Source organism: Kwoniella botswanensis, chromosome 1 (assembly GCF_036426115.1).
Source record: "Kwoniella botswanensis chromosome 1, complete sequence".
NCBI classification, from domain to species: Eukaryota; Fungi; Basidiomycota; class Tremellomycetes; order Tremellales; family Cryptococcaceae; genus Kwoniella; species Kwoniella botswanensis.
In genome coordinates this window covers 13,812,418-13,834,252 of record NC_088599.1, presented here as the reverse complement: position 1 = coordinate 13,834,252, position 21,835 = coordinate 13,812,418, and the positions used below count along the sequence as shown (strand labels likewise).

General features: G+C 44.1%; 7 protein-coding genes across 7 annotated transcripts; 4 read left to right on the top strand and 3 right to left on the bottom strand.

Annotated features, from left to right (window-relative positions):
* Positions 1–549: 549 nt before the first annotated feature.
* Positions 550–2,422, bottom strand: L199_005223 (phosphoenolpyruvate carboxykinase (ATP); the record flags this gene model as incomplete). The annotated part of the gene is made up of 4 exons (XM_064890936.1): positions 550–1,296; positions 1,363–1,969; positions 2,040–2,227; positions 2,312–2,422. The coding sequence occupies 4 exons, from the start codon at positions 2,420–2,422 to the stop codon at positions 550–552; spliced, it is 1,653 nt and encodes a 550-aa protein (XP_064747008.1).
* A 1,159-nt stretch (positions 2,423–3,581) lies between these two features.
* On the bottom strand, positions 3,582–5,878 carry L199_005222 (sulfate adenylyltransferase; the record flags this gene model as incomplete). Its single annotated transcript, XM_064890935.1, has 6 exons — positions 3,582–3,619; positions 3,710–4,520; positions 4,618–5,129; positions 5,280–5,455; positions 5,519–5,601; positions 5,765–5,878. The coding sequence occupies 6 exons, from the start codon at positions 5,876–5,878 to the stop codon at positions 3,582–3,584; spliced, it is 1,734 nt and encodes a 577-aa protein (XP_064747007.1).
* Positions 5,879–6,813: 935 nt separating this feature from the next.
* On the bottom strand, positions 6,814–9,418 carry L199_005221 (uncharacterized protein; the record flags this gene model as incomplete). The annotated part of the gene is made up of 4 exons (XM_064890934.1): positions 6,814–7,235; positions 7,319–8,084; positions 8,151–9,310; positions 9,379–9,418. The coding sequence occupies 4 exons, from the start codon at positions 9,416–9,418 to the stop codon at positions 6,814–6,816; spliced, it is 2,388 nt and encodes a 795-aa protein (XP_064747006.1).
* Positions 9,419–10,000: 582 nt separating this feature from the next.
* Positions 10,001–11,146, top strand: L199_005220 (uncharacterized protein; the record flags this gene model as incomplete). The annotated part of the gene is made up of 6 exons (XM_064890933.1): positions 10,001–10,014; positions 10,093–10,228; positions 10,298–10,378; positions 10,445–10,854; positions 10,949–11,054; positions 11,123–11,146. The coding sequence occupies 6 exons, from the start codon at positions 10,001–10,003 to the stop codon at positions 11,144–11,146; spliced, it is 771 nt and encodes a 256-aa protein (XP_064747005.1).
* A 580-nt stretch (positions 11,147–11,726) lies between these two features.
* L199_005219 (uncharacterized protein) lies at positions 11,727–13,802 on the top strand (the record flags this gene model as incomplete). Its single annotated transcript, XM_064890932.1, has 11 exons — positions 11,727–11,782; positions 11,935–11,965; positions 12,071–12,118; positions 12,218–12,328; positions 12,467–12,537; positions 12,608–12,681; positions 12,749–12,873; positions 12,945–12,962; positions 13,021–13,085; positions 13,217–13,527; positions 13,612–13,802. The coding sequence occupies 11 exons, from the start codon at positions 11,727–11,729 to the stop codon at positions 13,800–13,802; spliced, it is 1,101 nt and encodes a 366-aa protein (XP_064747004.1).
* A 1,388-nt stretch (positions 13,803–15,190) lies between these two features.
* L199_005218 (uncharacterized protein) lies at positions 15,191–17,560 on the top strand (the record flags this gene model as incomplete). The annotated part of the gene is made up of 9 exons (XM_064890931.1): positions 15,191–15,202; positions 15,267–15,336; positions 15,418–15,470; positions 15,540–15,734; positions 15,844–15,938; positions 16,012–16,161; positions 16,243–16,308; positions 16,367–16,431; positions 16,500–17,560. 9 exons carry the CDS (start codon positions 15,191–15,193, stop codon positions 17,558–17,560), a joined length of 1,767 nt encoding a protein of 588 aa, XP_064747003.1.
* A 1,191-nt stretch (positions 17,561–18,751) lies between these two features.
* Positions 18,752–21,555, top strand: L199_005217 (uncharacterized protein; the record flags this gene model as incomplete). Its single annotated transcript, XM_064890930.1, has 10 exons — positions 18,752–18,763; positions 18,838–18,916; positions 19,003–19,070; positions 19,145–19,226; positions 19,336–19,445; positions 19,588–19,673; positions 19,740–19,889; positions 19,971–20,036; positions 20,123–20,187; positions 20,285–21,555. 10 exons carry the CDS (start codon positions 18,752–18,754, stop codon positions 21,553–21,555), a joined length of 1,989 nt encoding a protein of 662 aa, XP_064747002.1.
* Positions 21,556–21,835: the final 280 nt, after the last annotated feature.

Here is a 21,835-nt window from a genome sequence, read left to right as displayed (position 1 = left end):
GGTGTTCAAAATCGCTCATAGTCTAACTGGAAGTATTTGATTTGTGGGCGATGAAACGATGAAACGTCACGATTTAATCAATGAAAGCCACCTATGTCGATTGATCTTCACGTGTCTGTATCTCATGATCTGATCGAGATCAGCAACATATATTTTGGAGAGTTTCCCTGTCTGATTCACGGAAACGAGTAATTGAGCGCAGTATACATGCGCACTTCGAACAGTTAAACTGTGGTCCGCATCGCGACCAACCAGAAAAATCACCTCAAGTCTAGTGGTTATTTCGGTATCGTGCCTGGGTGACATGTGATCAAACGGAACCAAACAAATCGCTCAACCCAAATCAAATCTCAGGTCGATGGTTTGCCCTTTCATTAGCGTAGTGGTATGTTCGATCCTGCATGCATATGCGATGCGCAATTAAAATACATGCTTGGGTATGGTATGACAATAGAGTCAAGCTACAAAGAGTCCAAAAGAAATAACACGAGACGTATATATACTGTTACATAAGATCGAAACCAAACTGCTAACGAGTGATCACAAAATTTAAAGGATTGGACCAGCAGCTTTAACATCTGCTGTGATGGCATCCTCGTATTTGGCGAAAGCCTTTTGGAACATTCCACCTAATTTCTGGATCTCAGCGTTGAAGGCATCTTTAGATGGCCATACTTTCGCTGGGTCGAGAATCTCGCTGGGGACACCCTCGACAGTCTTGGGGATGGAAAGGTTGAATACAGGGAAGTTTTCAAATTCGGCTTTGGCGAGTGTTCCATTGTGGATAGCATCGACTATAGCTCGAGTGTACTTCAATGGGCATCTCTTTCCGGTACCGAATTTACCACCTGTCCAACCGGTGTTGATCAACCAACAGTCCACCTTATTCTTCTCCATTCGCTCAGCCAACATCCTGGCGTATCGTCCAGGGTGTAAGATGATGAATGGTTGTCCGTAACATGTTGAGAAGGTTGGTGAAGGTTCGACAATACCATCCTCCGTACCAGGTGTCTTGGAGGTGTATCCAGCAACGAAGTGGTATTGAGCTTGTTCAGGAGTCAATCGAGATACGGGAGGTAATACACCGAAAGCGTCACATGTCAACATGATGATGTTGGAGGGTTGTCTCTCGGCGATACATGGAATCTTGGCGTTAGGGATGTATTCGATAGGGTAGGCACATCGAGTGTTCTCGGTGATGGAGACATCATCGTAATCTGGCTTTCGGTCGGCAGGGTTGTAGACTACGTTTTCAAGGATGGAACCGAATTTGATGGCGTTGAAGATCTCGGGTTCCTATGTGCGACGCAGTTCATCAGTACTGCCCAGATTGCTTGGGTGTGATCGAAAGATATAACTCACCTTTTCAGCAGAAAGGTTGATGGTCTTGGCGTAACAACCACCTTCGATGTTGAAGACACCAGTATCAGACCAGACGTGTTCGTCATCACCGATCAAAAGACGGTTGGGGTCGGCTGAGAGGGTGGTTTTACCAGTACCGGACAGACCGAAGAAAAGGGTGACATCGCCGTTATCGCCTTTAGCCTGGTTTGCTGAGGAATGGAGAGACAATTGACCGAATTTGACAGGTTGGAGGTAATGCATAACTGAGAAAATACCTTTCTTCATCTCACCGGCGTATTCAGTACCGAGGATGACCATTTCCATTCTCTTGAAGTTGACTTCGACAGAGGTGGTGGAAGTCATACCAGTGGTGAATCGATTGGCAGGGAATTGACCAGCATTATAAATTATGAAATCCGGTTCACCAAAGTTTTCTAATTCTTCAGGAGTAGGTCGGATCAACATGTTGTGCATGAACAAGGCGTGGTAAGCTCGAGAAGCGATGACTCGCACTTTGATTCGGTATTTGGGATCCCATCCGGCAAATCCATCAAATACGTATACGTTCTCTCGTGTGTTGAGGTAATCGATAGCTCGTTCTCGGTTGATTTCGAAGGTGTGTTCGCTGTTGGAACAGTGTGGATTACGTCAGTAATATGCCGATGAGAATTGGTAGGATGCCAAGGTTGACTCACTCCATCTTGATATTTACAGGACCCCACCATACATCGTCTTTACTAGTCTCCTCGTACACGATTCGCTTGTCCTTGGGGGATCTACCAGTCTTCTTTCCAGAGAAGTTGATCAAAGCACCACTTGATGAGATAACGGCACCTTCGTTGAGGATGGCATCTTCGTAAAGAGAAGCGATGGGAGCGTTTCGCTGAAATAGGCCAAAATCACATTAGCATCTGACTACAAATGGACACATGGGGATTGATTGTGCAAGCAGAGACAGGGTACTCACCTTGATGTGAATTCTATCCAGATCGAAACCAGCTTGAGAGAAGTATTTCAACTCTTTACCGAGGAATTGATTTCCCTCGAAATCATCATGTCCGTGTCTTCCGTGAACCATTGTGGATATTGACTGTTATGAACAGGTAGGTGGATAAGGCGATGGTAGTTGCAATTGTAGTGTATTCAACTGCGCATATGTGGAAAGTAAGGATGCGTTAGCTGCTGTACTTGGAAGTAGGATGAGAAAGTGAGATGAAAGGTAGAAAGGAAGGCTGAGATGCAGGTCGCACGACGACATCCTCTCCGTCAAATGTCACAAGATCGATTGGATGGTAATGGTATCCCAACTGAAACCGCTGTCCACCCGGATATCAAGATGTAACCGGTCATTCAAACCGAACCAACAACCAACTCACCAGAATGTTTCGATATGATCCAAACAAGATGGATGTGATGTAGATGCTTGGGAAGAAGGGGTGTGAGATCACATCGGGACAGGTCCTCTTATATATGTATACATAGCCTGATGCGGTCGGTATACGGTATACGGCACAGCGGTATTGCTCTCACGATGAATTCGAAAATAACCTTGATCCCATCGTCATTGAAAGTGGATGTACCGGTGTAATCCGGTATGATCGTAGGGGGAGCGGGTCTCCAGATTTCGAACGGAACCACGTTATTTTCGAATATCCCATTCAACCCATTCACAACACATCGGAAGAATCGGCGTTCATCGGTAAACGCCCAAAATCACCTTCGAGCAGCTCGATTTACCCTATTTTGAAAAAGGTAAAAACCGATGGACCGACGATAATTCGAAAATCATCAGAAACATACACAGTCCGAATCTTTCCGATAGGAGAGTCACACCCAATAGAGGCGGCGGGATTACCGTTCAAGGTCACCGAGCTGGCATTGCTGCTAGGAGTAATGTAGCAATGGCGGCATTGGTCCGTCTAGGTGTATCATTGAAGCGGAGACATATGAGGTGATAACAAACACGGTTCGGCTTTACGTTACAATGGTATCTCACCTCGCGCACCAAAGGAGCTGTAGATGGAATTAAGGCATCTAGAAGTACTGTTCAACGTGATATGTTCAAGATGCATGTATGAGAGAGTCCTGTCTACCGAATTGATACACAGTAAGAAGTGGCAAATGAATCATTATTGTACATCAGACCTGATATCAACCGAACTTTATCAGTCCGAGGAAATCTATCTATTCATCTATCCGTCCTCCTGTCCTAAGCAATGTCCATTGGGGCATCAAATTTAGATGAGATTTTCACCTTCGAGAATCATGATGATAGCTGTGAAATACCGCAAGTACATTAGCGAACTGTTTCAATTGCAGGAAGCATAGGGGATTGAAGGGTAAGAGATGGATGTATTTGACTCACAGTGAACGATTTCAGGAACAGTATCATGCCTAAGATCACAAACCAAATCTGCGTCTGTGGGAGGTTCGTAGATATCATCCACCCCAGTCAAGTTTTTGAGTTCACCCGATCTGGCTCTTTTGTATAATCCTCTTCTGTCTACTTTCTCACACCATTCGAGGGGAGTCGCAACGTGAACCAAGAAGAAGTTTCCATTAACGATTTTCCTAATGGCTTGTCTTGATTTTTCATAGGGGGCAACAGGGGCGGCAATAACGGCAGCACCAGCTTTGGTCAATTCCGAAGCGACAAATGCGATTCTTTGGAGGTTGATATGTTTCTGTTCAGGTGTAATAGCTCGATTTATCTTTGGATCCAAATCGCCCCTTAACTCTTCTCCCAATAATAAAGAAACGGATCGAGAACCCTGTTGTTGTAAAGTGACTTGTAAAGCTCTAGCGATAGTGTCTTTACCAGAGTTGTGTAATCCACTGATCAAGATGGTGAAACCCTGCTTAGGTCGAGGAGGGTATGAATCCCTTAATACTTTCACTACGCCGGTGTAAGAGAACCAATCGGGGATGGAAGCACCGGTCCTAAGTCTCTTTCTAAGTTCGGTTCCGGAGATATCAGCAGTGACGGTTCCTTTAGGTACTTCATCAACTGGTTGGTATTCGTCGGTACCAGGAAGGTAGGTCATAGCTTGGAAAGGAACCATTTCGATGGATAATTCGTCTTTGAATTGAGTGACGAGCTCTTGAGCGTCGTATGGGCCGTAGAAGTCTTTGCCTTGAGAGTTCTTACCGGGTCCAGCGTGGTCTCTTCCGACAATCTATCAGAAACAAGTAAGACAAGTTAGTGCCGATTTTGAAAGACCACACAGGTGTTATGATTGATAAAAACAAGGGAGAAAACTAGACCAAACTTACAAAGTGAGTAGCACCAAAGTTCTTTCTGATAATAGCGTGCCACACAGCTTCTCTTGGACCAGCCATTCGCATAGCCAAAGGCAACAAGGCCAAGTGGGCCATTCCCTCGGGGTAAGAAGGCATGAGAGCTTGGTAGGCTCTCACACGTGTGTAATGATCGACATCTCCAGGCTTGGTCAATCCGACCACGGGGTGAATAAGGACGTTGGCTCGTCGTTGTCGGGCAGCTCTGACGGTCAACTCTCTGTGCGCTCGATGCATGGGGTTTCGAGTTTGGAAAGCGACGACTTTTCTCCACGCCAATTTGTGGAAGTGCGCTCGGAGTTCGGATGGGGTGAATCTCAAAGGAACGTAATCGTAGTGAGTAGGAGCAGCGATAGCGTCAACTTTACCACCGACGTAGAACTCTTTAACGGTGTTGTGCAAGTATGCGACAGCTGGATGAGCGATATCATCGGCTCCCATGACGTTCTCAGCTTCGAGATGCTTGTCAGGTGTGTAGATGTCGGAGACTAAGGAGATTATGTTAGATTAGCAAGTTATCCACGATGACCAGATTTCATTGAGCCGCTTGGCAGGCTATCTTTCAAGCGATCACTTGTGTATGATCATTTTCGGCAAATCCCTTTTTGCTTTGTTCGATTAAGATTTCAATCACTCACCAGTCAAAATAGCCAAAGCAGCATCATCTCTAGGATCTCTCAAAGCGACTCTAGCACCTTCTTTCAAATTCAACTTTGCGATATCTTCCTTTGAGACGTCCAGGGTGATAGGCATAGGGAAGAGAGTTCCTTGTCTTTGACCGTGAACGGGTTCGAGTCGGAGGGTGTCTCGGACGCTGATAATGAATTATGGGTAAGCAACTAATTATGATAGAATGTAGTTCAGATGCTGGACTTACGAGATATAATCTCTCTCATTCATGAATCCTTCAAGAGGAGAGAAACCACCGTTCAAGATTAATTCGAGATCACATAATTGCCTCTGCGATACGAACATTCATCAGCAATCAGAAATGACCTTCTGGCAATTCTGGCGAATCTCGATCTTCGCTCTGTATGCCCCATGGCAAGAGACGAATACCACCTCCCAAGTCATTCACATTTTCTTCCTTGCTCTAGTATGGTGTACAATTGAATCAACTTACCTCGGTAAGGAAGATATCACCTAAATTTCTAGCTTCCTCCTGTAACTCTGAATGTCTAGGGGCATCTCGAGCAACGAGATCCTTCAATATACCACCGTGAGGGGAGTTGGCCATTTTGCTTTTGCTTTGTTTTGCTTTTAGTGGGTAAGGAGAAGAGGTGGCGAAGGTGTGAGTCTACTACCTGTTATATGTGGTGTGGGTGTGGTGTATTGTATAGGCTTTCTGCCGAGCACTGTATCTTGTATGGCGTGATGGATGATGGAATGAAAAGAATCAAAAGCACCAAGAGGAGTTTTGCGAGAAACCTGTTTATCAATCAATCCATCACCGCCAAACCAACTTTTTTTCTTTGCATGCTTATACATGTACATTCGTCATTGATGGAAAATCTGGAATTATGATCAGTCACTCCACGTTATCAGACCATGTTATCTGGAATTATATGGTACGAGTAATATCTAATCAGTCAGCTTTCGCTACATGTATATGCAGTAATGGATCAATCACGCAATCGATTTCGCCATCGCTTAAATCAAAAAACAATTCACGAATGATTTTTTTTTTTCCATTTCCCTATTCCATCATGGGATTTTGGGTTTCGGTATTCAGGCACGGCGAGTGACACTCACACTTTTCAACCGCAGGTCTCGGCAAATGCTTTTGGTTTGGTGAATCAATCAATCGATGATGGAACGGCTACCTCAAATGCATGGCAAGAACAAGAATTACCCCATCTTGCAGGAGCTTTCCTCTGAGACTATCGCGTCCCCACTTGATGGATCAGAACGGAAACAAATCACCATGAATGACAAATCATAGCTTCCGACGCAAACTAAACAACCATCCTCGGTCTTCCGAGAAGTCTCGCTTCGAGATACAGTTATCTCGCCGATCAGCCGAGTGGACTTCACACGAAACTGGTATAATGTGATCCAACGATCCAGTCAGTGAATGATTCAGAGTACAATCTGGTACGGTACACAAACACAGACAATGCTTCCGGGCATTCTCGTGCTAGTCATCCATTTATATATCACATACACCATCGTTCAATCCATTTGCACATCTAATAAAACCTCATTTTCATCCCCTTCTCGTTCAGCAGCAGCATTGATCGCTGATATACCTTCCATGATCGCCGCATTGAATTCAGCTCTCCTGCCATCTTCTTCTTCCTGTTGCGTTATCATTGGTGGTATCGATATTTGACCGTCACCCTGCCCATCCAACATTCCACTTGTCATACCATCTGTGTTGAGATTGGATACAACTTCGGTCACTTGGTCATCACCATTTCCTATCTTAACCTTCTTATTCGGTCTTTCACCTTCATTGTCACCAACATCATCGCCACCTGAATCTTTGATACTGGAATTCCTTGGACCCGCCCTCCTTCGTCTGATTACATTCCCATCATCCCACAATTCAGGTGGTCTAATCACCCCGAAGCGTTTATGATATAATCCGCAGGCTATATAGAATGGCAAACAGTCAGCCATTACCTCGTTGTCAGATATAAAGATAACACATCGTGGATATTGAATCCCAACTCACCATTACAGACCTTTAACGTCAAATCACCCAAAACCAACTTTCTCCAAGCAGTCGTGGAAGTTCTCATACAAACATCGCAGCTCCCCGGAGGACCTTTCTTCAATCTTGCTAAAACACTCTCACTGATCCCGTGAGTTTGAGTCAAAGTAGGATCAATCGAATTCGAAAGCTCTTGCGTGGACTGTTGTTGTTGGTCTTGTCGATGTTGGTTGACCTGTCTTTCCAACTCTTCCTGAGCAGGTAATAGATCCACAAAGGAAGTGCTTGAATGATTGACGCTATCACTTCCATTCTCGCCATCGTGGTCTTGAGATTGCGAAGCTAATTGAGATAAGATGAAGGCTTCCGCCCGATCAACAGCTGCAGATGTTATTCCTTCATCTTGCGCCCCCTCTTTCGTAATGCGTTCTTCACCATCTTGAGCCACCGAGTGAGACTGTGTTGGAGTTCGAGCTTGATCTTGTGCTTGGAGCGTAGCTTGAATCGCGCGTAATCTCTCTTCCACCTCTTGATTCTCCGACGGATTCTCTTCGTCATCTTTCGTCGAATCCTTCAATCTGCTTCTTCTCGGCTTACGTGTCCCACGAGTCCTACCGCCTTTCGAATCGTCGCTTCCTGTCGTCTTGTCAGATTTGGGAGAAAGGGGATGTTTGAGCAAGAACGATTGGTAGAAGGTTCGTGAGATATCACCCTTGGGAGGTCGTCCCCTACGACGTCGTGCAATTGCTGGAGTAGAGTATGATCCAACAGCATAAGAAAGATCGCCCTAATGCACCGGACAAAAGCCTGTCAGCTTTCATACTCTAGATCCAGTGGGAATAGAGTGACTTACTTCTCGCGCATCACTTAGGAGACTTTCGACCAGTCCTCCTAAAGCTTTCAGACCATCTACCAAAGCATTCTTCTCGCTTTCATCTGAGATATCCAATCTCCTAACTTCATTTACCAAATCTACCACTTTCTTCTCCTCATTCACTTTGTCGTCTCGAAGCTTGACCAGTTCATCATGTAATTGAGGTAATTTACTTTGTATAGCATCGCTCTCTTGGGCATATTCCGTCGAATGGACAGATAACTTATTGACATCTTCGATGAGAGCTGAATCCGGCAGGAATCTATCGATCTCCTCGGTATTGTCTAAAGAAGGTTGCTGACCTTGCTTTAAAGCCTCTATCTGTTTCTCGATTGATGCAATAGCAGCTTTGGTCAATGCTAGATCTTCCATAATGATACTTTCGATCTCAGTGTTGATGGCTGCTGCTAGTGCGATGACAGGGTTGTTCACTGGTGAAGAGACGAGTGATTGATCATTCTCATTACTCAAGTATGATTGACTTTTTCCAACTTGATCGGATCCAATTATGTTTACGTTTCCACTCTCGATATCAGCTTGATGACCTTCTTGATCTTGTCCAGTTCCGGTACCAGTAGTAGCTACCACAGCCAATTCCGCCAATCTACCACTCGTTTCTGCATCTATAGTGGATTCAATATTATGTATCCAACTATGATCATTATCTTCTTCTTCTCCTTCGTGCGCCTGTGGATCTGTAAATTCAACTCCTGTTATACCTGTCAAAGCAGCCAGGATAGTATTTGAATGAGCTTCCTGTTCTTGTTGTCTTGACGTATCACCTTCTTCTTCCTCTTGTTGCTTTTGAGGTTGAGAATCAGGAACTAAAACATCATTCGAAACTGTATTTGTGTTGTCATCCACATTGTTATTTTCCAGTTGGGCAATTTGAAATCTGAGTTTCTCATTTTCATCCTGGAGTAAAGCAAAAGTCTGATTGAGCGTAGAGTATTTTTCGGCAGTACGTGATCGAGATCGTTCAGCTGCTAGTCTGTTGGCTTCTCGACGTCGATAATCCGCCGCTGAGTTTCGGACTATACCCGCACGAGGAGTCTTGGGTGCTTTTGGATTAGATTTGGATGGCTTGATTTTAAGAGTGGTTTTGCTGGATGTGGGCGAGTCTGATGCAGTATTGGAGTCTATAGCATATAGAACGATTATGAACAAATGCTTGGTTGCAAGTATGAATAGCGCTGGGATGACTCACCTATGACTGCTTCTAGGGAAGCTTGGATTTCTGCGTCCATCGTCAGAGATGGCGATGATGACTTGTAGTAAAGTGACCAGTCGAAGGGATGCCAAGCGTATTGGTGCGAAGCGGAAAGTGTTGTCGAGGGGGAGTGATGCTGACGATGGAGATAGGCCACTCCTCGCCAGTCTCTATTGGGTTGCGGATGTCTTGATGTTTTGTTCGTTGGTGGACTTGAAAGGTGGAGGAGGGATGGACGAGAGGATAATGATAAACAAATACAACAACGATGAGCTGGCAATATTTTCTCATATTGACATATTCTCACCGCAAGGGTAGGCTGGCGAAGGTGGCAATTGATCACGTAATGCAGTTTTGAGGTGCCTATCCGCATAAGAAGTGAGTGAGCTTGATTAGGTGTGCCGGTTTGCGAACCCCTGCTTTGGTTAGACGCGTCCTGGAAGTACTGTATGCTCAGTTTGGAATGTTCATGTTCATGTTGACATGCACGTCACTCATCTACTTGTCGATTACCAAGCTCACTAGGTTGACTCAGACCATACACGCCATAACGTCAAAAGTAAAATCAGAAGCTCATTCAGTTACATCTGTCTGAAAGAACGGAAAACGAAGCATCAAAATGGAAGCTAAATTGTAGATATCATCTTCCTTTCCCTCCTCCCTCCTCTTCGCTCTGATCAGATGCTGACCTTTCTTTCTTTCTTCCTGTAGACAAAAACTCAAAGTGACAGAGCTCAAGGAACTCCTCGCGAAACATCACTTAGTCCAGACGGGGAAGAAAGATGATTTAGTAAAGAGATTGCTGGATAACAACGTTAGCTTGGATGAGGAACCGAGTGAAGAACTCGTGCGTGACATCACCCCCTTTCGAGAGACTGATGATTGTCACTCATGCTGATAATATCTCGGTCATCAGGTCGACCCAGATATTACTGCGCCTGTGCCATCATCTGCACCTCAAACTTCGACTGCAGCTCCAAGTACCTCGACGACAGAGGTGAGTTATCTTAGCGCGCGATCGAAGATATCAACAGTTGACGATTTAACGCTACTTTCCTTATAGCAACCCACCTCAAATGCAGCTCCTACTGAAAGCGCCGACGAAATACCTTCAGAAGATACTCTAACGCCCGAACAAAAAGCAATGAAAGCCCGAGCCGAACGATTTGGCATTCCCTTCAACCCCAAGGCCACATCTACAAAACAGACACAGAAACCGCCAACATCTAAAAATGGTGATGGTAGTACGAAGAAAGAACTTCCCAATGCCAATGCCGGTCCACAGAAGAAAGAACCACAACAGAAAGCAGGATCGATAGATGCTACTTCTTTGGGGATCAGTCAAGATGTCTTGGCTAAACGGGCTGCCAAATTTGGTTTACCCGAGAAGAAGGAGTCTACCCCTGTTGCTGTAGCTGGTGCTGGTAAACCCGCGGAAAAGAAGGTGGAGAGTAAGAAAGAGGAAATAACTCCGTAAGTCACTCATTCACTTCCCTCCCCCAGTGATCGGACAAACGAGATGGAAGGGTTCAAACTGATTTGACCCTGCGTGGGTATGGGTCTATAGTGAGATGGCAGAAAAGATCGCTATTGAAGAAGAGAAGAAAAGGAAGAGAGCAGAGAAATTCGGTTTGAATAAACCTGTCAATGGCAATGATAATGTGACTGAACCGGTATGTCCTTGTCTTCATATCATGTATGGGATTGGTCGATTGACGCTGATACTGTTACATTTCATAAGGACGCGAAAAAGGTAAAAGTATAAAAGAGAAAGAGGTGAGTGAGATTTTCCTGTTGAGATATGTAGATACGGTCAGAGGCAGTGGAAGGTCAGGTCAATATAGTTTGTAGATGATGAAGATGAGATATGAGTGCATGTATGTCTGTATGAAATATCAATTATCAAACCCGAATCCGTGAATTCCTCCCCGACGGAATTTCCTGGACCCGATTGCTGGAAGCTGTGCCAAGTACGAGTACGAGTGAACCTGAATCTGGTATTATGACGTGTTGGTAAGCTATATGAGCATGGTTGACACGCGTACAAGTCATCCCATATGCATCCCATTCACAGATCATCCCATCAACCATCATCCCATTCCAGGCTCACAGCTGTGCTACCTTGTTGATACCTTCTCTTTGATATATCCCTCAATCCACATATTGCACAGCATACCGTACCTGGCTCAGGTCAGCGAGTGACATCAGCCTCTATCTAATCTCTCAACTCTCGAATTGGAAATCCTTAAATAGCTAAGCTCTGCCATCCAGCACAACTCACATTCCTTTCTTCTTCACGTCTTCATTGATATTCGCATTCCTCTCGACGTACAAAGTAAGACAACATGGCTCCCCCTCAGACTGTACCGTGCCAGTATAAGACTGGTAAGACACTAGGAAGGTGAGCTGGCCCGGGTCTCTCCCTTGGGATAATTGGAATAATTCGGTGGGGATAGCTAACGTTTGTCGTCTTTATATAGTGGAACATAGTATGTTCATTTTCACCATCATCCCATACGACCATATACTGACTTATTTGTCTGTGGTATACAGCGCAGTAGTCAAAGAATGTGTTCATATCACTGTATGTCTGTCCGTCTGTCTCTTCGATTCATCCAAGTACAAGGTATCCGTGTCTACGTGTGAGGGTTTGAGCTGATGTCTTTTGGAATGCTGGGATGACCGATAGACCGGTGAATACTACGCATGTAAAGTCCTCAACAAGAAATTCTTACTTGTGAGTTGACCTTGACACATACAAGATCGATGTCATATCATCTTTCACTCCCTCTCAATCGAGATCGGATGATGAGCTGATACTTTGCTGGACCCGTAGGGTCGAGAACATATGGTACGGAATGAGATATCAGTCTTGAAGAGGGTTTCAGCAGGACATAAGAATATAGTTCAGTTGCATGATTTTTTTGAGACTACACATAACCTCTATGTGAGTTCCGCCTCCGACACTATCCATCTTCGCTCAGGTATACATGCAATGCACCTACTTACACAGTCTCAAATGATGCTTTCTGCCTGTCTTACCCAACATGAAAAGCTGATACACGATGATCACCTGTCCCTATAGCTTGTGTTCGACTTATGTACTGGAGGAGAACTGTTTGATAGGATCTGCGCTAGAGGTAGTTACTTTGAGAAGTCAGTATTCCACCTCTCAGAACTCTGTATATACATGTCGGAGTGTAGCTGACCACCTATATTCACGCAGAGACGCGGCCAATATCGTAAGGACAGTCACATCAGCTGTGAAGTATCTGCACGATCAAGGAATCGTTCATCGAGGTGAGCTATCTCTGGCTCAAACACTTTCTCCCATATGATATACGCTAACGGTCTCTGATGGTGTCAGATTTGAAACCTGAAAACATCTTGTTCAAATCCAAGGCAGAAGATGCGGATCTCATGTTGGCTGATTTCGGTCTATCAAAAGTTCTGGATGAAGACAATTTCTCCATTTTGACTACGACTTGTGGTGCGAGTGTCAAGTTTCACTACAAGATCCTTACAATTGTGCGATATAGCTAATTTAATATTCTGAATGACAGACACCCGGTTATATGGCTGTGGGTTGTTCAACATGATAGGAGGTTACTATGACAACTGACAGTTCTTTGAATACAGCCTGAAATCTTCAAGAAAGCTGGACATGGTAAACCTGTAGATATCTGGGCTATCGGTGTCATCTCGTGAGTACTATGAGCTTCATATACTCCCTTATATCTCACCTGTCTCATCGCTGTCGTCTGTCTCGAATGATGTGGCAACCATCCCTGTCCCTTCGTTTCGCTCACGATCGGATGTCCCCCTCTTCCACCAGTTACTTCCTCTTATGCGGCTACACACCCTTCGACCGCGAATCGCAATACGAGGAGATGCAAGCGATCTGTAATGGAGATTACAAATTCGAACCTGCGGAATATTGGTCAGGCGTATCAGATACTGCTAGAGATTTCGTCAGGAAATGTCTAACCATCGATCCTACCAATCGACCGACTGCTTCGCAATTGCTAGAACATAAGTGGCTGAAGGTTGATGAAGATACTTCACTCAAAGATCCAACTTCGCCTGCTGGAAAGGCTGTGGACTTGTTACCTAATGTTAAAGCTGGATTCGACGCCAAGAAAACTTGTGAGTGTTGTATTCCTACACATGTGCATAAATGCTTTCGCTTTTATAATGTGCGTGACTGACATGGGGATATGTTTGATAAAGTCCGTAAAGCGGTATTGGGAATGATGGCTGTACATCGATTCAAAGATCAACCTCACCAAGGTGGCGAGCAAACTGCCAAAGAAAAGGAACAGTTGGTGAAAGAAGTTGAAGAATATAAGAAAGAAGCTGAAAATGTGAGTGAAGTCGAACTCAAGTCCAGTCAACCATCAATTGCGATTACACAAGAATAATTCGTCTGACTCGCCGTTTGAATGGAATTACAGGAAGAGGTACAGGAAGTCATACAACCTTCTACTTTATGAGTACTCAAATTCTTCAACGATATGGTGATATCGTCATGAGAACATAGATGAAATGGGATAAGTTTGTGTACTATGTGATTCGAGGTGTTCGCGTTACTCTTCTGATTTTAAAGGAATTGTTTCATCCACTGTGTTACATTTGGTTATATGAGTTTAATTCCACACCATCTTTCCTCCTAGCTGGTCATTTACATAGCTAGTATTTCGACAATTGGTTTGGTTTGGTTTGGTCTCTGTGTTCATGTCCATGCATATAAAACGTAAGCTTGTGGAATGTCAGGTAGACCCATGCGTGATACGCGTGTCTTGGATGACAGATGGTTCGGAAGCTGTTTTTATCTAACCATTAACCATAGTTGCACCCGAATCTCGATCATCCTGTGTCAAGCCCTGATCTAATCTCTCGATCACCTACCTATTCTGATATCTTCTTCTTTTCGTTCCCCTCTATATCAGAAGCAATCATCCCATGATACACTGACTAATCGTAAGAAGACAGAGACAGCGAATCAGGCGAAAGAAAGGAGAAGAACGGGCTAGCATATATCTATATTTATAGACCGTCTCATTCAACAAAACAATGCGGGATGGGGATGATACGTGTGTGAAGATAAGGTACGAGTATCACTGTGTATAGGGGATAAGGGGCTGTACAGCTTCGGGCTATACGGTCGGGGAGCTTTGGATGGATTCTTGGTTACCAATCCTTGATCCTTGATTCCTCGGAGCCTTGGACGTTCTTTTCGGTCCACTATGTAGTAAGATCAACGTATCTATTCGTTGTATCTTGGTCTTGGTCTGATTCTCATCTTTGTATGCTGCTCTTGATCTCACGCCGGCGGTGATCTTGCTCAAGCCAATCTGATCGCTGAAGAAAGAGATAGAGATACCTTTGATTGGATCATACACCACCCACAAACCGCACAAATCATATATCATACAGTTTGAGCACAGCATCGTCATCAATATCGACCTCCTCAACTTCGTTCCGCTTGCCTAACATAACTCCAACGTACTCTTTGGTACACTCTTACAGCTCTGACATTACCGTCATATCTGACTGTTTCAACGATACAAACATCTCAGCTAGGTGATAGATTCTAGGAGACGAAGAAAAGATTAGAAGAGGTTCACAATTACTTGTATGGGTAAGCACGGACACCCATCTATATGTGTTGATGAGGAACAACGATCTATGTCGTACTTATATAAAATCAATATACCATAGATCGTGATCGATCTATCACTTATTTTAACTCCCAGCCCTTCGAATTACTTGAGTTCGTTGATTCTACCAGGTATTGAACCTGGCCAAGATGAATATCACGGTTAGTCCCATACATTTGAATGTGCGTCTCTTTAGCTGATATGGACGTACACGTATCGCTTTAGATCGACGATGCTTCGCCTCAATGGCAGTACATCTCGAAGAATTGGACATGGATACAGGATCATACGGCTGGTGAGTACAGATGTGTATAATAGTCCTAAGACTTCTATGCGGACATTGTTCACTTTTTCCTATGTTGCGATGTTGTAACAGATGATCAAACTTCAAAGTATTTCAAAGGGACCTTTATGGGTACACATACCGAGGTGAGTCATGTCTTTAGTTTGTCTCGGACGGTATTGGATAATGGTGTTTACAGATATGTTACCTGGTAGGGCGATTCAGCCTCATTGAGGTTCAACGGAACAGCGATAGTAATCTACGGAGCGAAGAGGTTCAATCATGGATACTATTCGACTCAATTGGACGGGGGGACAGTACAGTATCAGAATGGTTATTCTTCCAATCAGGATATACAGCAAATACTTTTCCAGGCTGGTGGATTGGATGCGAATAGAGAACATGTTTTTGTTAGTTTGTACTGTGTTCCCCTCTCCGCTACCACTTCATATCACCAATGTTGATGTTCTATCGCCTAAGGGGAGAAAAGAACGCTAATGAGTTGAACATTGTAAATAGGTAATAGCCAATACACCTTCTAGAAATACTCAACCCCTAAAAGCAGGTGATGAATGGTGGTTAGATATTGATTATGCTGTTATAACTACCTCAGTGTGAGTTCTACCTGAACCACAGCGCTCTATTCATTCATTCATTCAGGTTTGAGCTGAATCTCAATACTCATAGCCAAGATAAAGTATACACCACCACGTTCGACGATGATACCTCGGCGATCCAGTATAACGGTGGTGGATGGGCGAGAGGTGATCCGAATAAGGATTATTACAATACGACGGCACATGTCAGTGCAAAACCCACCGATCTTATGAGATTACAGTGAGTCCGAACCAATTCACTATAGCTCAATCGATCGAATCGACGCTTGACGGAAGCTAACAATCATAATCTGACTGTCAGGTTCAACGGCTCGAGCATACAGGTTTTCGGTGGTTTGTTCACTGATCATGGAAATTACTCGATTGTGTGAGTTGACTATTTCTTGTGCTGGATTGAGCACATCTGATGAATCTTTCCCATTTAGCCTTGACGATGGTCCTGAAGAAAAGTATAATGGAACCTTTTTCAGATTGCAGCCGCAAGTACCGTGTGAGTTTTCAATACCTTTCAATTACCTACTTTGCACCGGCTAACTGATCGCTTGATACGGACTTTAGTATATACCGCGAACAATCTCCAGGATGGTCCACACACCCTAACCATGATCAATGTTGGAGGCGGCCTCACAGGCAACTTCCTCGATTTCGATTATGCGGTCGTCAACTCAACTATCGATCCTTCCGGTTCATCGAGTAACGATACCAGTACAAATACCACTATTTCCGATCCAGGCAGTGGATCATCCTCGTCATCCGACAGTGGGTCAAGCAACGTCGCAGCTATAGCAGGAGGAGTAGCAGGTGGAGTGGTAGGATTAGCCCTGGTGGTTGTCCTGGCTTGGTTCCTATTTAGACGAAAGAACAAGAATAGGGAGGGATACCCGTATGCCATGAAGAAGAAGAATCAAGCACCGATGGACCTAACGGGAGACGAAGTAAAACCTTTCCAGCATAACAATCAGTATCATTATTCTCTTGCTTCCAACTCATCTTCCAATGGTAATGAAGATAACCTTCAACGATATCAACATCATGGACCTTCACCTAATGGATCGTTGATCCAAATGCAAGATTCTCCTTATCCTAGAGAAACTGATCAGAGCAATACCCCATTCTTGACGACCATACCTGCCCCACCTCCATCGAGTAATACCTCTTACCCTCGTTCGATGAACCCTCCATCCTCAGTAGGACGATCAAATTCGTTGAACGAAGTTCAAAATCCATTTAGTGTAGCCGCATCCTCTGCTACTTTTGGCCATGGACAGGGATATACCGACAGTCAACCTGAACCTATGCCTACTACCCCTACACCAAGGACTAGTAATAAAACTCAGGGTGTACAATTACCATTCACGGCGTTACCTCCTATACCATCTTCCGACTTATCTTCGTTGGATAATCTACCTTCAGCGCCCCCACCATTGAGAGGACGGGAGCATTCGATATCATCGGTCAATCAGAGGATGTACGTACCTGGTAGAGAACAGGATATGGGACCTTTACCTATACACAACGATGATGAGAGTGATGAAAGTCATGGTCATGGGTTCCTACCGCCGGATTATAATCAGGCGACTGAGCCTTTACCTGGACAACGACCTGGACCTATACCATAGATCAGATGGAGAGAGATGATACAACAGTATGATGGATATTGGTCAGAGTGTCATGATCGGAGACACTTGTAGATATAATGTAAAGTAGTTTAACGATTTCTTTTTCGTTTGGTTTCTTTCATTTTGGCTCCCAGTTTAGCATTGTTAATTTTTTGGTAGTTTGGCATGAAACATGATTGTGCTGCAGACGACCATGATGTATATACACTGCTATCTATACCCTCCTTTCAATTATTTATCTATGTTATTGTTGATTACTTGGTCTACAAAAGCGATGTCCTGGTATTGCCGTCACATTTACCCTACCACATGCATTGCCAATGATGCTGACGGGTGAGGGAGTGCCACATGGAATGATATCATCAGGGCGCAGAAGTTTGTACCATGAGACGATCTGTGCGTTGTGCGTTGTGTATAGTGAATAGTTGCAGCACAATACAGAAGATGATCTAGACTTCCTCCGTCAGGTGAACACATACAACATATACGCAATCGCATACACTTGCTTGTGTATTGCGCCATAGCAAGTGGGCCACAGAAGGGGCCACCTCCTCGGTAAGAGAAGAGATGTCGTTTGTTCAAAGGAGGTCATGTCAAGCTCGGATCTTTCCCTCGATCACCTTTTGCTTTACGTGTCGTGTGTTCCTTTCAACGACCAATAGGTACAGCAGTCCCAAATCCGAAACGAAACAAAGTCAACGGCACTCAGGAGAGGAGGTCTGGGCAGACTCCCCCCTCTTATTCTCATTCCCATCCCCAAACAATGTTGACACATTGACACACTGGGATTCGAGGTGTTAGATGGTAGATCAATGCGGGACCTTACTTACCTTTCGAAAGGATGACTCTTTTAAAGTGTTCCCTTCCCAAATCATATCATCCAACTTGAACTTCCAGTTCAAGATAGATCTAATTGTCAATTCTACTCACAGACGGACGTCGGAAGGAAAAGATGTTAATAGATTTGGATTTGTGAAGTCTCGTTGCTAGAACTTCCATACATAGGATCATTACTTAGGATTCGAATATACAAATTGTCATCTATTGAGTAGGGTGGCAAGATAGAGTGTATCATCGAAGCCAGATTATGGATCGACCACAATCAACCAGAGTGGACTATATAAGACGTCCTATCTCAGAATCCAATTGAGTGTAGATGTAAAAAAGAAAAGGCAGAAAAAGGGAGTTACGATGAATATACTTGTAAGTCCAATTTTATTCCTCGACAGACATCAATTTATTTAAAGAGGAAGCTGATCATTCACCGATATCAACAGATAGACGATGCGTCTCCTCAGATACAGTATTATAAAGGGGATTCGTTGAGTGTTGGATGGATAACTGAGCATACGCCTAGTGAGTTATCTCGTCAACCTCGATCAGTTCACTTTATTGATCCATGTGTATCACTTGACTTATTGATTGTGCGTTATTTGTCGTAGAATCGAAATTCCCTGATACGCTCACTTCTAGGTATAGCGAATCGACCTTTCATGGAACTTTTGGAGAGGTGAGTATGAATGGGACTATAGTGATTTTGTCTCAGTAAGAAGATAGAGTGCTAAATCGATCGGTGTGGTTTAGGGCGATTATATGGAATATAGAATTAATGGTACTGGAGTAACAGTATATGGAGCGAAAAGGGATAATCATGGTGTCTATGGTGGTAAGTTCTCTCTAAAATCTCTAGATATAGCCTTCCAAGCTAGGTTTTGACTATTCGAGATTGTACAGTCAGTATTCGGTGCTGATGATTCTGTATTTACTCTATTTAGTGCAAATCGATAATAATCCAGAGGAAAGATATGATGGGGAAGGAAAAAATAATTTCCAGGCTGTAATGTATCAGAAGATGGGTCTGGACGAAGGTGTAGAACATGTTATCGTGAGCTGTGATATTTCTTCTCAATCCCTGCCTCATATTTCCCCTTTCTAACAGAGAATAAATTCTTACAATGACGTTGTCCCTACCCATACGGAGGACCTAAATGGGCTGATATATAGCTGACCATTTTGCTGTTGTACAGAGAATGACGAACTACCCATCTGCGACCCCGAATGCAACACGAGATATATGGTTTGATATCGATCATATCATAATCACCCATACGATGTGAGTATTATTTCCAGCTAAAACATCTGTTGTCTGGCATATAACAAAGAACCAATGAAATCATAGCCCGTCCACAATGTACACGAGTTACATCGACGATGCTTCGCCTTCCATCTCATATGATACAAGCTGGGTGTCTTACGGGTATGGTACAGGCGGTTATTATAATCTGACGGAACATATGAGTTCCACAACAGGTTCGATCATGGAACTAAAGTGAGTATTCTAATTGTGCTCCGTCACCGTTATCAAAAAGTACACGAATCCGGCTTGGTGTTGAACGATTACTTCGTTTAGGTTCAATGGCTCGTCGATCCAGCTCTTTGCGAGTATCAACACCGATCACGGTGACTACACGATAAGGTAGGCCAAACTATTCATGATGCTATACTCGCTGTGAATCAGTGACTGATCAAACAATGGGTTTCTGTCTATCCCTCTTTGTATAGCTTAGATGGAGGTGATCAAGAAGTATACAGCGGAAACAATTGGCAATTGGTATATCAAGTACCTAGTGAGCTTTCCTCAATCATCACTGCACCTGGATGCTTGCTCCACTTCCAGTGGTATAGAAAAGAAACAGTTCTGACATAAGGATATATCCACTATAGTATACACAGTATCCGGCTTAACGGAAGGTGGACATACCATCACAATCACCAATCAAGGAGTCTCCCCTCAGAATGTCGTCGGATTTGATTTCGCCATGGTCAACTCGAGTGTGAAACCACCTGAGACCGAATCTATCGGAATGTCAAGTACAGGTTATACTTCTCCACCCACTTCTTCTATAACGGCGGGTGCTGGCAGTACCTCTTCGGGACAGTCAAGCTCATCTCTCAATATCGGGGCGTTAGCCGGTGGAATATCAGCAGGGGTTGTCTTACTTGCTTTGATCATCGTTCTGGTCATATGGTTTTTCACGAGAAGGAAGAAAGTTGAAGATACAACACCATATTATTCAGAGGGTTATCGACCTGGTGAGCCATCTACCGGTAGATTGGATTTAATAGGTCACGAAATTCAATCTCCTTCGGCTCAAGCACCTACTACGGCCTCTCATTCTCACTCTAATCCCGATTGGACTAGCTATCATAGTGAAGCAGCTATAGGTGCCGGTGCAGCGAGTCTGAGAGATAGAAAGGGACATAACTTCCAACCTTCCAATCCGATCTCAAGTGGATCACCAATCTTACCTCCAAATATGAGAGAGGTGAATCATCACGACCATCCATTCTTGCAGAATATGCACTCACGACTTCCCCCTGGGGCTCAGGCTCAGACTCACGGTTCATCACCTCATTCACAATCTGGTTCATCTTCGTCACCCGATTCACACTCCAACTCGACCTCGTATCAATCACCTTCACCTCGGAATGGTAATACTTCACCATTCCAACACTTTACAAATCATTCACGAAACAATACTTTGTCTTCTTCATCACCTTTGACCAACTCACCATCGACTTCCCATCATTATCATTCACCCTCACCAAGCGATCAACTGCAGTACCATTCGCCTGTGTCGGCAGGAGGATTAACTGGTGTATATCATTCACTTTCACCGAATGCAAGTGGAAGTAGAAATAGAACCTTACCTCGTACATTTGGTGAATCGCCCATATCAGACGATGGTAATAAAGGCATACACCGAAGTCCAAGCTCAAGCAATGATCATTCCCATTCCCATTCTCAAACGAGGATAAGGGACGCATACGATAATCCTTCACCTTATACTACTGCTCATGCGGGACCTACCCCACCTTATCATTCGCCCAAATCGAAGAGCATGGCTCCTCTTGAAGTGCAGCCCGACCTGGACGATAACGTAAATGATGCAAGGAGGAATGAAAGAGCAGGAGGAGGATTTGCTTGGGGCTAGTTCTACAGTATCCTCATCATGCGTCATCGTGCCGTTTTTTACAGTATACATGTGATTATCGAGTGTATTCATCGATGCATTTAGTATCACTGCGCGCTTTCGAATCCTGCTACTGTACAGTACATTGCGTCTCTGTACGCCTTTGGAGGGGATTCAAATACATGCTCTTTCTACTACTAACGATGACTCACTCACATATGAGATGTCCATCTGGAAGACTGTCAAGACTGATTTATTCTAAGGCGATACGAAAAATCCAAGACCGAATCAAAACAAGACT